The sequence below is a fragment of the Gorilla gorilla genome, chromosome 3 (assembly GCF_029281585.2).
Source record: "Gorilla gorilla gorilla isolate KB3781 chromosome 3, NHGRI_mGorGor1-v2.1_pri, whole genome shotgun sequence".
Classification (NCBI taxonomy): Eukaryota; Metazoa; Chordata; class Mammalia; order Primates; family Hominidae; genus Gorilla; species Gorilla gorilla.
The window spans coordinates 141490625-141509520 of record NC_073227.2 but is presented as its reverse complement, the minus strand read 5'-3'; the positions used below and the strand labels follow the sequence as shown (position 1 = coordinate 141509520).

The following is an 18896-nucleotide window of genomic DNA, read 5'->3' as shown; positions in this document are numbered from 1 at the left end:
AAGATACTGTACCTGCATTATCTTATTCTGACTCTCTGTAGAAATCACTTTATAAACTATGACTTGAATTATGCCTTCAGCTTGCATCAAGTTTGCTATTAGGAATGGCTATTAGCAATTATACTTTGCTTGCCATCAAGTTTACAGAAAGCCCATGGTTATTAAAGACACCATCCAATATGTATTTCAGTGTTTCTTATATGAAGACTATTGTGGTAAATTTTTCTCAGAGGTCAAAATCCGAAGAAAGTTGTTCTCTTTTGACAGTATGCTTCCTTCCTTTTTTAGGTTATGAGGATTTCAACTCTCCCTTATACTTTTCTTTTGGCCCTGACTCCATAGCTGTCAGAAGCTGACAGCTAAGTCTTCTAATCCATTAGTTTAGTGTCCCACAATCTAGGTTTGCTGATATAATTATCTGCCTAGCTTTTATCATTACCAACCTCATGTCTCCTTCTCCCTCTCCTTCTTTTTGTTCTGTCCTCATGGTTTATACTTTCCTCATTGGTAGTAAAGACAGTATAGGGTTGAGAGTATGACTGCCTGGAATTTTGAGAAACAAACTACCAGTTTTTAGCTGTGTGACCTTGAGCAAGTTTCATTATATTATCTATGTCTCACTTTTTCATCTATACAAAGAGGCTAATAAAAGCACCTAGCTCATATGATTGTTATGAAAATTAAATGAAACAGTGCAGACCAAGTATTGTTTAAAAGATATTATTTTTGCATTTTTCCTTTTAAAAATTGTGGTAAAATGCACACAACATAAACAGGGTATACTGTACATTTACCATCTTAACCATTTAAGTACTGTACATTGTTGTGCAGCCAATCTCCAAAACCCTTTTCATCTTGCAAAATCAAAACTTTATACCCCTTAAACAACAACTCTCCATTCCACTCTCTTCCCAAGCTTTAGGAACCACCATTCTCTATGATTTTGACCACACTAGATACCTCATATAAGTGGAACTTAGAGTATCTGTCCTTCTGTGACTGGCTTATTTCACTTAGCATAATGCCCTCAAGGTTCATCCATATTATAGCATATGTCAAACTCTCCTTCCTTTCAAAGGCTGAATATGATTTCATGGTATGTGTATACCACATTTTGTTTATCCGTTATCTGTCAATAGACACTTGGGTTGCTTCCACCTTTTGCCTGTTGTGAATAATGTAGCCATAAACATGGGTGTAAAAATGTCTCATCTAGATGCTGTTTTCAATTACTCTGAGTATCCAGAAGTAGAATTGCTGAATCGTATGATAATTCTATTTCTATTATATTGAGGAACCACCATACTATTTTCTATAATGGTGCTATCAATTTACATTCCAACCAGCAGTGTACAGTGGTTCCCTTTTCTTCACACCCTTGCCAACACTTGCTATCTTTTGTCTTTTTGACAATACCCATCTTAACAGGTATGAGGTGACAGCTCATTCTGGTTTTGATTTGCATTTCCTTAATAATGAATAATGGCCTCTTTTTGCATGCTTGTTGCCCACTTGTATATATTTTTTGGAGAAATGTCTATTCAAGTCCTTTGCCTATCTCTTAAGGGGATTGTTGTTGCCGTTGTTAAATTGTAGGAGTTATTTTTATATTCTGTATATTAACGCCTTATTAGATATGTGATTTGCAAAATTTTTTCCATTCCATAGATTTCCTTTTCACTCTGTTGCTTGTGTTCTTTGAGGCATAGAAGTTTTAAATTTGGATGTGATCCAGATTATCTATTTTTACTTTTGCTACCTGTACTTTTAGTGTCATATCCAAGAAAGTATTGTCATATCCAATGTCATGAAGGTTTTCCACTGTTTTCTTTCAAGAGTCTTATAGTTTTAGCTCTTATGTTTATGTCTTTGATTAATTTTGAGTTAATTTTTGTATGTGTAGGGTAAAGGTTCAAATTCATTATTTTGCATGCTAATACCCAGTTTTCCCAGCACCATTTGTTGAAAGACTGTCCTTTCCCCATTAAGTGGTCTTGGTACCCTTGCCAGAAATCATTTGGCCATGTATGTGAGAGTTTATTTCTGGGCTCTCCATTTGATTCTATTGGTCTATATGTCTATCTTTATGGCAGCACCATACTGTTTGATTACTATAGATCCGTTATAAGTTTTAAAACTGGGAAATGTGAGATCTCCAATGTTAATTCTTTTTCAAGATTGTTTTGGATATCTTTTCACCCAAGCAAAGAAAAAAAAAATTGTTTTGGTCATTCAGGGTCCCTTGAGATTCCATACAAATTTTAGCATAGGTTATTCTATTTCTGCAAAAAATATAATTAGGATTTTGATAGGGATTACATGAAATGTGTACATTACTTTGGGTAGTATTGACATCTTAGCAACATTATGTTTTTCAATCTATGAACACTGAATGTCTTCCCATTTATTTGTGTATTTTTAAATTTCTTCAGCAACATTTTGTAGTTTCCAGTGTACAAGCTTTTTTCCTCTTTGGTAAAGTATATTCCTAAGTATTTTATTGTTTCTGATACTATTGCAAATAAAATTGTTTTCTTAATTTCCTTTTCATGTTGTTCTTGTCAGTGTATAGAAATGCAACTTATTTTTGTGCGTTGATTTTGTATCCTGTAACTTTGCTAGATTTGCTTACGAGTTATAGCAGTTTTTTGTGCAATCTTTAGGTGCAATTATTTTTTAAACATAAGTTACCTCCAGTCTTTTATTATGGTAATTAACATGGATAAAAATACCCAATATATACAATTACGTAATCTCTCTCATTCTCTCTCTTTTGCTGAAAGCACTTTTCACAAAAAATCAATTTATTCTGGGCTTCCTGAAATTACTCTTTTTAGATATTTTTGTATCTGTTCGTATACATAAATAAACATATATATATACATGTATACACACACACACACACACATCCCTCATATAATTTATAAAATTCCTGCTCTGTAGCAGAGTTCAGAATATTGATTCCATGCAAACTTGTAGCATACTGTGGCTACTACTCCTGCTTTTTAAAATTTCTCATTGAGATACTCTGCTACTATGGTGTCAGAAATTTTAAAGCTCCTCAGTCCTCTTTATTCAGCTTACATTTTAGAAACTATAGCCAAGAGATCATACAATCTTTTCTAAATATCATTAACTTGGTTTCTTGAAGCTTAGAATCCCTATCTGACAATATGTAGTATGTAGTATGTTCTACCTCATCTCCCTCAGAGTTGGCAGCTTCTCAAGCTTCTGTCACTTCCACCTTAGTATCAACTCTTTCCTCATTGGGCAGAATTAAGAACAGAAAACCAAGTATCCCAGAAACTTTTTCCTTCTGAAAGACAAAATTCTCAGGAAGGTGAGGAAAACACCACACGCTATGCCTTTAGACTACTTATACCTTTAGCAAACATCTAGTGAACTCCCCATCTCTGACAGTTTGGTAATCTTTTCTAAGGAAGGTTTGATTATTGCAACATTTCACTGACAAGATAAAGTACAGACAGTCTCATAAAATTACTAGTTGCCTCTCCTTTTGTATTTATCCAGATACTTTCTTCCATCTTCCTATCTTTGAGGGTAGAAAGCTCTTTGGCAATTCTTCTTCACCCTGTTAGCTTGTTTATTTTGGAAAATGGACCCTCTGTCACTGTTGTTTTCTAGTCATGAGAATTGCCAATAAGCATCAGAAGCCAATCCTGCCTTTCTGGCTTGCTTTATCCCTATCTCTAACATAATCATTCCTACTTCTGTGCCTTTGGAGAGGCTACTCACTCTGTGAGATAAGTGACCTTTCTCTTTTTCAGTTTATCCTTCCTTTTAGCCTTGATTTACACTCCACATTCCCCACACAGCATGTATGGATTTGCCTTTGCTTGAATTTCCAGAACATGTTCTTTCTGTGTCTGGATGTGGCACTTGTCACCTTATTTTGAGCTATGAATATTTCTGTCCCTCTTGCCCCTCTAACAAGATGGGGCTGGCAAACTGCTTCTGCAAAGGGTCACAGAGTAAATATTTTCTGCTTTGAAAACCATACAGTCTCTATCACAAATGTGCAACTGTGCCATAGTAGTGTGAAAGCAGCCAAGGATGATATGTAGATGAATGGGCATGATATGTTCCAGTAAAATGTTTTTATTTTTATAGGCACTGAAAGTTGAATTTCATACAATTTTATGTGCCATGAAATATATTCTCTTTATGCTTTTTAAAAATGATTTGAAAATGTGAAAACCATTCCTTGCCCATGAGCTATACAAAAACAGATAGTGAACCATGTTTGGCCTAGGCTGTAGTTTGTTGACCCTGAACTGATAATGAGCTCCCCAAAGGCTGAGCTGTGTTGCATGCCCTTGTGGGAGTTACCCTTTAAGACTGGGTCTGTTTCTTCACCATACTACTCTTAATGATGAACACAGTGCCTGGCATGCAGCAGACATCCAAAAACGTTATTGAATAGAGGCATAAATATTCATGTACTTATCTAGTTTTCAAACAATAAGCAGGTATTTCAGGAAATGGTCATGAAGAGTTTCTAGGGGGAGAAGGAAAGGTAAGGAGTACTGGCAGTGTCTTGTGAGATTAGCCTTGGGCTACCTTAGTAGGGGTATTTTCACCAGGTAGTGAATTGGGTGAGTGAGATGTGAGTGGTTGAGATAAAGTGGGTTGGGAGGTTGAAGAGATGAGGGTTGAAGAGGTGTAGAGAAGTCATGAAAACGAAGACTAGTGCAATATCAATAGAGGGAGGAAGACCCAAAAGAGTTTAAAAGTTTGGAGGCAAATGTCACTTTTTTGTACACTTAGCTCCAATCAAACTCTAACTTCAATCATGCATTATTTCAAAGAACAATTCTCATAATCTGGATTCATAGGCTTTTCAAATATCCTAGGGAGCCACTATGAGAGTTGATCTTTGCTTTTCCCCTATACTCCTTTACTTGTTTTGAAGAGTGCTGAGTAGAACCGGGAAAGATGAGCACTATTGCTGTCTGCAATAATGTATGTCCACATAAAGCACAAGGAATTAAATATAGTCATACCAGACCTGCTCTGGCCTTAAGAAAGCCCTGAGATTTCTTCTCTGGGTCACATGGGGCTGGAATCAGCCTGCAGCTATGCTGCTGACCTTCTTTGATCCCAACACTATGGACCAGGGAGAGGCAGGGCATATCTTCCATCTATGTGGTTCCTATGTAATTTGAGAGCCATCCTCTATGACCCAAACTTTCAGCCCCTAGTCCAGAGAATTGGACTCATAGATGTGAACCATTGCTCCTACAATGGGTTATGATTGGACATCTTCCCTTAGGTTTCCTTCAACAGTTACAATATGAACACATCCTTTTCAAATGCCCTTGGAGCATATACCAAAATAGATAATATCCTTAGCAATAAAACAAACCTCAACAAATTTAAAAGAATGCAATTATACGGAGAATGCTCTTTGACCAAAAGGGAGTCAAACTAGAAAACAGAAAAATAGCAGAAAAATGTTAAAACACTTGGAAACTAAATAAGACATTTCTAAATAATCCGTGGGTCAAAAAAGACATTTAAAAGGAAATTAAAGAGTACATTGAACTGAATGAAAATGTAAATATAACACATAAAACATGTGGGACACAGTTAAGCCAGTGCTGAGAGGGAAATTTATGGCACTAAATGCTTACATTAGGAAAGAGAAAAAGTTCCAAGTCAATAATTAAAGTTTCCACCTCAAGAAACTAGAAAAAGAGTAGCAAAATAAACTGAAAGCAGGTAGAAGGAAGAAAATAATAAGGATAAGAGCAGATGTCAATGAGATTCAAGAGAAAATAATAGAGAAAATAATAGAGAAGTTGTTAGCTAAGAATTGTTTCTTTGTAATTAGCAATAAAATAGCCAAACCTCTAACTAGATTGACAAAAGAGAGAGAGAAGGCAAAAATTATAAAATCAGGAATGAGACAGGGGATACTCTTCAGCCATACAAAGGATATTAAGAGAATACTATTAACAACTCTACACACATAAATTCAAAAGAAATTTATCAATTCTTAAAAAAACTCACCCAATATGGAATAGATAATTTGAATATCACTATACTATTAACAAAATTAAATCCATCATTTAGGAACACCTGTAAAAGAACTCTTCATGCCCACATGGCTTCATTAGAGAATACTACCAAACATTTAAAGAAGAATTAATACCATTTCTACACAGTCTTTTCCAGAAAATAGAAAAGGAGAGAATGCTTCTCAATTCATTCTATGATGCTATTATTACCTGACTGCCAAAACCAGGATAAAAAATACAAAAAGAAAAAAAGTTACAGACCAATAGCCCTCATGAAGATATACATAAAATTCTTTAAAATCCTAACTAATAGAATTTAACAATATATATAAAGAATTACACACCACGACTAAGATGGGGTTTATTTCAAATATTCAAAGCTGATTCAATATTCAAAAGTCAATCAATGCAATTCACCATTTTAACAGGCTGAAGAAAAAAATCACATTGATAGTATTAATTGATGAAGAAAAATCATTTAACAAAATTTAACACCATTGATAGAATCTCTCAACAAGTTGAGAATAGAGAGCAACCTTCTCAAGTTGATAAAGAACATCTGCAACTAACATCATACTTAATGGTGAAAGAAGGCTGAATACATCCTTATAAGATTGAGGACAAGACAAGGATCTCCATTCTCCATTGCCATTTAACATAGTAAACTGTGTACTCCAACCATTGCAGTTAGGCAAAAAATAAAAAAAAAAAAACAAAAGAAAACAAAAACAATAACCAAACAAACAACAGCTAAAACAGGAAATAAAGAGCATACAGATCAGAAAGGAAGAAATAAAACTGTCTTTCTTCTCAGATAATGTGATTGTCTATGTAGGAAATTCCAAGAAATCTACCAAAAAACCCTCTGTATTAGTCCATTTTCACACTGCTGATAAAGACATACCCAAGACTGGGCAATTTACAAAAGAAAGAGGTTTATTGGATTTACAGTCCCACATGGCTGGGAAGACCTCACAATCAAGGTGGAAGGCAAGGAGGAGTAGGTCACATCTTACATAGATGGCAGCAGGCAAAGAGAGAACTTGTGCAGAGAAACTGCTGTTTTTAAAACCATCAGATCTCATGAGACCCATTCACTATCATGAGAACAGCATGGAAAGACCCACCCCCATGATTCAGTCATCTCCCATTGGTCCCTCCCACAACACATGGGAATTATGGGAGCTACAAGATGAGATTTGGGTGGGGACACAGAGCCAAATCATATCAACCTCCTAATAAAATTAAGTGAATTCATCAACATTGGAGGAATCAAGATCAACATACGAAATAAATTGGATTTCTGTGTACTAGTAATGAACACATGGAATCAAAAATTAGAAATTCAGTACAGTACCGTGTACAAATGTCCGCCCAAAATGAAATACTTAGGTGCAAATCTAAAAATATGCACAGGACTTAGATGCTGAAAACTGTAAAATGCCTTTGAAATAAATCAAAGATGTAAATTTATGGAAAGACATTCTGCTCATGGATTGAACAACTCAACCTAGTAAATATGTCAATTTCTATCAAAATCCCAGCAAGGTTTTTTGTAGACATAGACAAGTTGATTGTAAAATGTATATGAATAGGCACAGGTCCTAGAATAGTTACAATAATTTTGAAAAATAAGAATGAAGTACGAGAAATCACGCTACCTGATTTCAGAACTTATTATATAGCTACAGTAGTCAAGAATGTGGAGGATAGACACATAGATCAATTCAACAGATTAGAGAGCCCAAAACATAAAATGTAAAACTATAACACTTTTAGAAAAATACCTAAGAGAAAGTTTTTGAGAAATAGGCTTTGGTGAAGTTGTTAGACTGAACACTAAAAGCTATCTATAAAAGAAAATATTGATAAATATGACTTCACTAAAACTAAAAGCTGTTCTGTGAAAGTCCCTGTTAAGAAGATAAATAACAAGCTACAGACTGGAAGAAAATATTTGCAAACTGTTTACTAACAAAGGACTTGTATGTAGAATATAAAAAGAACTTTCAACAGTAAATAAACTAAACCATACAATTAGAAACGGACAAAACACATGGAAAGACATTTCACCAAAGAAGATTCAAGGATGGCAAATAAGCACATGAGATGTTCAATATTACTTGCCATTAGGGAAATATAAATTAAGGCCCTAAAGAGATATCACTACAGATCTATTAGAATAGCTTAAAAAAAATAGCGGCAAAACCAAATGCTGGCAAGGATGTGGAGAAACGTAACTTCTCATGCATTGATGGTAGAGATGGAGACTTGTACAGCCACTCTGAAAAGTAGTCAATCTCTTTAAAAATTAAATATACACATTACAGATTCAATAATCAAAACTTTTGGCATTTCCTATAGAAAGGAAAACTATGTTCACACAAAAACCTGTACATGATTCTTTATAGCAGCTTTATTTGTAATAGCTCAAAATGGTAATCAACCAAAATGTCCTACAAGAGGTGGATGGTTAAATAAACGGTGATACAGCCTCAGCAATAAAAAGAAACAGCCATTAATACATGCAACAACTTGGATGGATTTAAAGGGCATTAGGCTAAGCGAAGAAAATTCAATATCAAAAGGAAGCGTATTGTATGATTTCCCTTACGTAATGTTCTGACAAAAGTTAAGAGAGAACATATTAGTGGTTGCCCGGAGTTAGAGATGGTGGAGGGAGGGGCTGGGTGTGAGTATAAAAAGCACCAGGGAGATTTTTGTGGTGATAGAAGAGTTTGTATCCTGATGGTTGCAGGAATCTACACTTGAGATAAAAATATGCAAACACTGTACCTGTGTCAAATTCCTGGTTTTGTATTGTTCCGTAGTTAAATAAGATGTAATGAATGAAAGAAACTGGGTGAAGGGTGGGTACACAGGATCTTTCTGTATTATCTTTGCAATTTCCCAAGTTCTATATTTTAACTATCTTAATTATTTTTCAATACAGAAAATAATTTAAAATAAGCCCTATTTGCCTTGGGTAGTTGTGGCTCCCATTATTTCGCAAGAGGAGAAACTTGAAACTGTGGAACCCCCCAGTACCCAGTTTCACATACAAGCATTACCTGACTGGGGCCATGCCCTGAGAAAGGCGCTGGGCGGCAGCAAGTTGGTGAGCCAGGGAAGTCTTCCCTCGCCCTGAGGGTGCGGGGAAGGGGCGTTGGCGCCACTGAAGCTGGGTGTGAGGGAGGCGTCACCGAGTTCAGCCCCACCCTCCACCGCTCCCCAAGCGGGTCCGGCGTCCGCATCGCATGGCCAGAAGGCGGGGAGCCAGAGGAGCCAGGACCCTCGCGTGGCGCTCCAGCACCCCGGACCGTGGCGGCACCTCGCCTTAGGGAAGAGCAAGGGAAGAACTTTATTTGAACCGCGAACATTTTTTGGTCTCTGAGATTGAGTCTCCCAGTGCTTTGGCTTCCCGCCTCTTTATCGTGGGTTTGAGCCCTGAGCTGCTCTCCTTTCCCGAACCTCCCGGGGTGCAGCCTAGAGCCCTCCCGCGCGCCTGACTCCAGAGTAGAGGAAGGGAGGCGGCCTCCGGCTGGTTCCCCCGAAGCCCTCGCTGCCCCGCAGATGCGGATGGCCAGCCAGTAGCGGGCGGTGGCCCCGCGTCCCGGGAGCGCACAGCAATGCAGGCGCTTAACATTACCCCGGAGCAGTTCTCTCGGCTGCTGCGGGACCACAACCTGACGCGGGAGCAGTTCATCGCTCTGTACCGGCTGCGACCGCTCGTCTACACCCCAGAGCTGCCGCGGCGCGCCAAGCTGGCCCTCGTGCTCACCGGCGTGCTCATCTTTGCCCTGGCGCTCTTTGGCAATGCTCTGGTGTTCTACGTGGTGACCCGCAGCAAGGCCATGCGCACCGTCACCAACATCTTTATCTGCTCTTTGGCGCTCAGTGACCTGCTCATCACCTTCTTCTGCATTCCCGTCACCATGCTCCAGAACATTTCCGACAACTGGCTGGGGGGTAAGAGTCGCGCCCCGCTCCTTCGCTCCTTCTCTCTTAACCCTCTGCCTTTCAGGGGATCCCTCTCTCTCTCTCTCTCTCTCTCTCTCTCTCTCTCTCTCTCTCTCTCTCTCTCTCTCTCTCTCTCTCTCTCTCTCTCCTCTCTCGTCTGTCTGTCTCTCTCTCGTCTGTCTCTTCCTTACACTTCTCTGTCAAATGAATCCGGTGCTCTTTCTTAGAACTTCGCCACCTGTGTTCACCTGGACATAAGTTCTTTTGGCCGCCTCTGATTCCCCTCCAGTGCTTCCTTCTTGTGTCTTAGAGACATAGGTTGGGGAAAAGCTTCGGAAAGGTCCCGAGCAGTGAGGCGGGAAGTCGCACCCCTCGCCACTTATTTCAGCTCCCTTTCCCGTCATTACCAGGTTTTTCTCCCCTAGTTTTCTTACTAAAAGTGAGATAAAAATATTTCAAATAATTAAACAAACCAAAGTTAAAAATCTCATTTCCTCATTCCCCCACCCTCCAGCCTTACTTCCCAGTTGCTTGCAGACAGCTTCTTGTACCTATGAGCATAAAACAAATATAATTCATGTGCAAAAAAAAAAAAAAATATTGAACTAGTCCTTTTAAAAACTGTATTAAGTGTCATGCAGGAAGAAGGAACACAGAAAACTGATGCCCTCCTATTATAAAAGAAGAGATAACATTCTCCTCCTTCCGTATAATGGGGGAAAAAATGACAGAGGAGAGGTGGAGTCACTGAGTTGGGAGCAGTGTGTGGAGGTTGGAAAAAAAGACGTATTTCTCGAGATGATCCAGCTTTTCCAAGAACACAGCTGGAGAATGCCCCGGTGTAAACCCAGGAGCAGTAGTGTGTTGTATTCTCACCAGTGCTTAAGGTGCACCATGGGCCTCCCCTTTTTCACGGTTGGGTGTATTCTTGTGGCCACATCAAAATGGTTAGAAATGTAAGAGAAATAGATCATTATGCCTTCAATCTCTGCTATTTCTATCCCATTACTAATTCTCTTAAACTCATGGAGGGTGTTTCATCCTACCATTACCAATTTGAGATCGTGAGCATTGCTTTTTTTCCCATTAGCTTAAACTGAGTTTGCTGTTAGTCAGTCAGAATGTTAAAGTCCTTGATTCTTATCAATCTATAATGTAAATATTTTCAAAAAAGCATTAAACATTGAGTACAGAGCATTGACTTGAAAGTAATACACAATGTGGAAAGTAAGACATTGATTTATGGATTAGAGACTTTCTTATGCACTCTGATGCAGTAATTGTATTTGGGCATTTTAAAGTTGCTCAGTGCAACTAACTCCATAAAATTAATGGGGTATTTTTTGATCATCATACGGAACTTGGTTTTTTGGGGAAAAGCACATGAGTTTTCATTTCTAAATGTTTGTGAAAGCAGATTTATGAGGCTTCGTTGTGCTGGGGATGATTATAGCTCCATTTGTAAAGGTGAAAATAATTATGCAAAGTGGGATTTTATGGTGGGGATCAAAAGAACTGGATTACTATTTTGGCTGTAATACATGTTAATTTAGTATGTCTGGGTCTCAATTTTTCAGTAAAATATTAGGGATTAGAGAAGTTTGAAAGTGCAGTGAGTCTGGCCAGGCGTGGTGGCTCTCGCCTGTAATCCCAACACTTTGGGAGGCCGAGGCGGGCGGATCACGAGGTCATGAGATCGAGACCATTCTGGCTAACACGGTGAAACCCCGTCTCTACTAAAAATACAAACAACAACAAAAAGTTAGCCGGGCGTCGTGGCATGCGCCTATAGTCCCAGCTGCTCGGGAGGTTGAGGCAGGAGACTTGCTTGACCCTGGGAGGCAGAGGTTGCAGTGAGCTGAGATCATGCCACTGCACTCCAACCTGGGTGACAGAGCAAGACTCCGTCTCAAAAAAAAAAAAAAAAAAAAGTGCAGTGAGCCAGATCTTTAGCTCCAGTTCATGTTGGGGAATCATGGCCAAGAAAGGCCATATGGTGCATCTTCCATCCTCAGGGCTTATTTGGGCACTGCCAAGGTTTTTCTCAAGTTTTCTTTTCTCCCTGCTTCTTACTTCATGGAGAACATTTCATTTTAGCTTCTAAATACTGAAGGAGAGTAATATATCGCTCATTTATTTTATAGGGTTAGTGTGAGAATAAAGTGTGTTAGTAAAAGTGCTTTGAAAAATATTGGTCATGCCATGAAAGTATAAGGTATTAATTCTATTAAGGGGTGTTTAATTGGAGGTGGCCTATGTTTATCTGGGACCAGATTTATAGAATAAATAATGATCTTATAAATTGAGTAAATAATACCAAAATTGAAGTGCGAGGGAGAGGTGAGAGCCTGCAGAGGGGCTAGAGATCAATATGAAAATAGAATTAACTTGTGCATTATATGACAGGATAATCATTGCAAAATTTCCTTGATAAATTAACAAAAGTTCAAGAGAATGTAATCTAAGAGCCAAAAATTAATTCATAATTTATTATTTTACAAAGCTATTGAGGATCTCCTATCTGGCAAAGTATTCTACCTTGAGAGTACAAAAGTGAGTAAAGTCTATCTGTGCCCTTCAGGACCTCAGAGAATAGGAGATGGCCCCAAAATGAGCAAAAACAGGATTTGATAGAAAAAGGATCCACTTTGCTCTACGAGCACAGAAGAGTCAGGAAGGCTTCCTGAAGGATGTGATGTTCAAGCTGGGTCTGGAAGAATAATTCAGAGAATAATTTAGACTCTTTCCAGCAGAGGATGGAGTGTGTTCTAGGAATAGGGGTCAGTGCCAAGTTGGAGGGAAGAAAGAAGATGGTGTGTTCCAAGAATACCGTGCAAGGCATTGCAAGAATGCACAGGTTATATGTGGGGAATGGCAGGAAATGAGACAGAAAAGTAGTGCAACTGGGGAGGAAAAAAAAAATATATATATATATAGTTATGTAAAAACCTAAAATATGAATACCCCTCAAATTCCTTCAGGGGTGAGGTAGGAAACACAAACAAAGCAATGAAGATCACCAGGAAGCAACGGCGACAAAAGGAAGACTGTCTCCTCTAAAGGGGGCAGGATTGCAGCATGCTGGAGTGGTGCCCAGGATTGTCACATCTTCTTTTGTTGTTGTTCTTGCTTCCCCACCTCTCCTTCTGAAAAGCTGGGAATACAGATTTTTATGATGCTGACTTCTAAGTCAAATACAAAAAGTAAAATGCAATCAGGTAAAAGAAAACATCTCTATGGCTTGGTCAGAAATAATTCATGGACTTCCAGTTTGTGACATCTCTACATTGCCTGTCTCTCAAATATTTCTGACAATGGTAAGACTGTGAATGACTGTTTTATTCTTCTTTTAGTCCATTCCTCTTTCTTGCTGGGGACCAGCAGCACCTATTGAGTCAAAACCTGCTTTTTAACAAGGTCTCAATTGTTTCACGTGCACATTAAAGTTTGATAAGCACTAGAGAAGTCAGCTCAGGCCTTTATAAGGAAAAAAAAAAGTTTGTTAAGTACTACTTGAAGTAAGTAATGGCTCTTAGACCTGGCTACACAGAGAATCTCCTGAAGGGCTTTTGAAAATGGCCTGCGCCAGCCCCAGCCCAAACCAGTTATAGTTGTCTCTTTGGAGCCAGCCACACTGCCTTACAGAGCCCAGTGTGCACAACCCTACTCAGGTCCCCTTTCAGGGACATCATGTTGTTACCTTAAAACTGGTCGTGGTGGGAGTATTCACATCATGGAAATCAGCACTTACTAGTTAGGCCTGTTTTTTAAAAAAGTGAAAAAAAAAACAACCCAGAAATCAAACAATTGCTTTCCCAGCACACCACTGAGCAAAGACATTGAGTTTTCTTTTGTACACTGCTGGGACCACGAATAATAGGTGAGGCAAAGTGTAGCCACAAACATGTTTTTACATGAATTACACTAAAGTTGGAAAGAGATACATCTGATCCACAGCATCTAAGTGTGCCCAGCATGGAGGCAAGCTGACATTCAATTCCTTTCATCCACCTTACCATCATCCCCTTATCGGCTTACCTTTGATCTACCAGTTGACTCACTCTCTACTCCCCAGGACTCCTTCCAACGTGGAGCTAGCAGAAGTGGCGATTCTCTGCACCCAAATATTATAAATGGCACATGTTTATGAGTTTTTTATTACTCATATGAGGGTGGAGTTGCTCTGCCATGGCCCTTTCCTTTAGGAAAGTTTTGTCTCTGTTCTCTTCTCTGATTTACTGGGCTAGACTGCAGAAGTGGATTTGCCCATTGCCTCCTTAGGGCCACCAAATTTACCTGTACTTATCTGCAGCCTGTTCCTCCTCATTTTGTTTTGTTTTTTCCTCCTTTTTATCTTTTTCTTCACAATGTCCAAATGATCCTCCAAATTCACTCACTGAACATGTTCTGTTTCTTCCAGCTAAATACTGAACAACTGATTTTGCTTGTGACCAGTGCTGCAGAACACCACTCTCTTCTCTAAGTTTCCATGAACTAGTCTTTTTTTGCCTCTTTGTTTCCTTTATGTCTCTATCTCTGTATTTTCTGCCTTTTGAGAGTTCTCAGTCTTTCTCTTATTTTGCGAGTAAGTGTCCACTGAAGCTTAGCATGCAATCTCTTTTCTTTCATCATCAAATTCTGCATAGAGGCTATAGTCATGACTCTCACTTCTTTGCTGATGATTCTGAAATAGTATCTAATCAATATCATAAGCCATGGTCTTTCACCTGATCTGAAGACTTGGCACTTACACATGAATATATTACCATCATCTCTCATTCTCTCATGGTATCTTGTTCCTCTGCCCAAAGTCTAAAGTATTATTAATGGCACTATGAGTCATTCCTGTATTCAGCATTTCTTGGGTATTTCCTGTGTGCACTGGGATATTGCAGGTATTGAGAAAGCTGTGTTTCTGTGGAAAAGCCAAGTTTCCAATAGACTAAGAAGGGGGAGGAAGCATTCAAAGAAGTAATGGAGAATGCAGGGCATTTTGTAGATGTCAGGGTTCCAGAGCACACAGTGCAAGTATTGAGGAGTAGGGAGCTTGAATCAGATCAGGGGATGTTCACAGTCTGATGGGTTTGAGTCCAAAGTTGAGGGATAGGCTGGGAGAGAATGGGACTCGTGGTAGCTGAGGTAAATGAAAACTTAAGGCATAGGAATGTTAATTCTGAACACTTCCCAGAAGGAGATAGAAAATCAGTTCTAATGCTAGCCTGCTTTATGACTCTAAGCATTAATAAGATGAAATGGGGAGTGTTTGGGGTGTGCCTGGAGTAGTGGCCTTGCTAGGATCCTGCTGGGTTCTGTATCCACTTTCATCCTGCTGTGGATTCAGGCACAGCCAGGGGGAGGATGGTCTCCTCAGGTGCACACACAGCTCTGCAGCCCTCCCCCAAATCCTGCTGTGGGCAGTGAAAAGAATTTTCTAGCAGTGGCTGGCAAATTGACTAAAACCAATTCCAAAAAAAAGGAGTTTGAAATATATTCTAAGTAATGGCAGCATCGTTGGGGGAAGTACACATTCATGCACTTTTACTACCTTTGAAGAGTAATAGGGTAAGAAAACACAGAAAATTAATTTTCTCAGCAGCTGATATGAGAATTCCTTTTAGAGTGGTAATGCTCAATCTTGGCAACATGTAGTAAATCATCTGGGAGTTTTTTAAAACACAGATGCCTGGTTCCTACCCCTGGAGATTCTGATTTAATTGGTCTGATTATAATTGGTATGGAGTTTTCAAAAGTTCCCAAAGTTAGAAAAGTTATAATTTGCAGCCAAAGTTGAAAGCCACTGATGTAGTGTAAGTGCTGACAGCACCAGGAGTTCCCCAAGTTAGAAAAGTTATAATTTGCAGCCAAGATTTAAAATCATTGATGTAGTGTAAATGCTGACAGCTCCAGGACTCAGGCTGATATGAAGATTAAAAGAAATAATAGATGTAAACACTTTTTAAAAAAGTATAGTGCCTACCCCTTGTACCAGCTCAATATAGCTATTATATATTTAAAAAATAGCAATGGCAGTCAGAATGCTTAGAAAATGCAAAAGTAGATTATATTAACTGGAGTCCAACAAGGAGCTCAGAGGCAATTCTTCCATTTTCTGCAGCCTATTGCATCTTTACTAAAGCCCTTAACGTTTTTAGAGTCTTTCAAGATGAATTTGGAAAGGAGTCAAAAATGGTGAAAAGATTGGAATATAAGACATACAAAGAAATACAAGAAGAATTATTCTCTTGCCTAGAGAATAGAACTTTAGTTATAAATTAGCACACCTCACCACAAAGGTTTTTCAGTCTATTTTGCCCAGGGCCACAGCGGATGTGGGCGGGTAATAGAATGGTAGTAGGCGAAGCTCCAAGTTTCATTATAACAGTTCCTGTCTCTCTTTTTAAGAATTAGAATTTTGCATGACTTTATATGAAAAATGAAAGGATTTAACTGGAAGGAAAGGAGGGAGAGAAAGAAAGCACTCACTGTACACAACATGAAATGTTAGGGTGTGTTTTTAGAGATTGAGAGCTGATACATTGTGAAATGAATTAAAGGAGGTTGTTGAACTTCATTTAGTGAAAAGATCTTAATTTTGAGGGCCAATTCAGAACAGAGAGCTTAACCTGGAACTTCTTCGGTCCCATTTTATTATTCAATCAGTGACTATAAAACATCAGTTACATGTGTTATATAATTTTTTTCTATGATATTTCAGAAATTTTAGAGTTCTTGGGGGAAATTTACATATGGTAAGATTGGTGTAAAATCAACAGTATTGTGGGGCTTAAAAAGTCAACAGAAATGATAAAAGCTGTTGATGAAGAATAGTCTTTTTAAAATAAGGAAGTATTTAAAAAAGATGTAAATTAAACAGAGGTCCAACAGCAACAGTAGTTTGGAAATAAAGTCAGGAATTATGCCGTGGACAGCCTCTGGTTGATCTTTCCTAGAATCAATTACGTGCACACTTTGAGAAGAAAAGATGCTGTAGGTCACTAAATTTTTTTGGTAGGTGGGAGAGTGGCAGTAACAGCAACAGGATTTATGTAAAAGATTCTCTCTACTTAGGACAAGAACAGTTTACATTTAAAATAATGACAAGGATTTAGCAGTAAGAAGTTTTAAATATTTCACTGTGCACTTAGGAGGCATAAAATGAATACCCTTTTTAGTTTGCTTTTCTAAAACATAACTATTCTTTGACAAGTTGTTGATTTATTAGGATTCTTGCTTGTGGGAAGAGAAGCCCAACTTAAATTACCTTAAGAAAAAAAGGGGAATATTCTACCTCTGCAAATGAAAAGCTCAGAGTTAGGGCTGGTTTTAGGCATAACTGGATTAAGGTCTTCGACAATGATCATCCTCCCCCTCGGTGGCCAGCTCCACTTCCCTCTGTGTTGTGGTTTCATTCTCGAGCTGTCTTTTGCCCAAGTGTGAAAGATGACCCCAGGAGCTATAAGCTTACATTTTCTTTAAAACTCCCTGTCTCAAACCAAGTGTCCATCGATGGACAAATGGATATACAAAATATGCTGTGTATACACACAGTGGAATATTACTCAGGCATGAAAGGGAATGAAGTTCTGATACTTACTACAACATGGATGAACTTTGAAAGCATTATGCTCAGTGAAATAAGCCAGACACAAGAGGACAAATGTTGTGTGATTCTACTTACATGAACTATTTAGAGTAAGCAAAGTCATAGAGACAGAAAAGGTACTAGTGTTACCAGGGGCTATGGGGAGGGCAGAGTGGGGAGTTATTGCTTAATGCTTAGATTTCTGTTTGGGGTTATGAAAAAGTTTTTGAAACAGATAGTGGTGTTCATTGCACGACACTGTGAATGTGATTAATGCCACTGAATCATACACTTAAAAATGGCTAAAATCATAAATTTTATGTTATATATATTCTACCACAATAAAAAATTCTGGAATAAAAAATAAAACTTTTTATCTCAGGAAATGAGAGCGAATACTTCCCAGTAGTTGCAGAAAATTCTGGAAGGATTCTAGCCAGTTTGGCCTTGCTGTCTTACCCATAGAACTAATCACACACCTCAGGGAGCACCATCGTCACTCCTATTCAAACACCCAGAGATACTCCCTACAGCAGGAAGAAAAGCCTATTGAGGAGCCGCTGTGAGGCAGTTTCTTATCCCTATCTTGTGGGAGACTGACCTTCTCTCATCTATCTCCCGTTTGGTTTCCATTGAGTGTAAGACTTCCCACCTTGCTCCCCACCTTGCTCCCACTTAAGGTTCAGCTACAGTCTTTTGTGTAAGTCTGTACAATTTCTTGGCCGTGGTTTAAGGGTTGCTCCTCCCCAGCAGAGCAACCCATTGCCCATGCTGTCAGTCATCTTGCTCTTCAAGGCTCAGTGTCTTCCTGTGTTGATCTTGCCTTTGGCATCTGTGCAAGTAATAAACTTCCTGAATCCATTGATGCTCATTGTCTCCTTACTAACTGAATCAATGGAAGTGTGACAAGCTAACAACTGCAGTAGTGACACTTGGGACCCTGTTAGCCACTAAGCCCCTTGAAAAGGCTTGACTGCTTAGCATGAAGTTCTTCCATAGGAAGGTACTCAGGGTAGATATGTTTAGCAGAGTTGGCCATTTATGTCTAGTGGAGTGAGTCAACTTACAGGGACTAAAGCTCCCCGATCATATGTCTCCCCATAAGGCCAAGCCCTGCACTAGGTTTCTCAGGATCAAGCTGAACCATAGTTCTGAGTGGCTCTTCTTTGTCTGCCTTTCCTGGTCTGGGATGGAGTGCTGGGATCTCCCTCTGCTGCTCCCATCTCATTTATTGATATATACTCCCCAGTGGACCAACTTCCAGGCTGCCAATTCCTTCTAGTAGTGGACATAAGCCTTCTCCCTCTGCTAAG

The 18896-nt window shown here is 38.9% G+C and overlaps 1 protein-coding gene across 1 annotated transcript in view; it reads left to right on the top strand.

Moving 5' to 3' along the window:
• The first annotated feature begins 9298 nt into the window (after positions 1-9298).
• Positions 9299-18896, top strand: part of QRFPR (pyroglutamylated RFamide peptide receptor) — a 53447-nt gene continuing 43849 nt past the window's right edge. Inside the window, exon 1 of the mRNA XM_004040339.5 lies at positions 9299-10010. Within this exon, the coding sequence (XP_004040387.2) occupies positions 9671-10010 (340 nt within the window). The 5' untranslated portion in view covers positions 9299-9670. The remainder of the gene's footprint in view (positions 10011-18896) is intronic.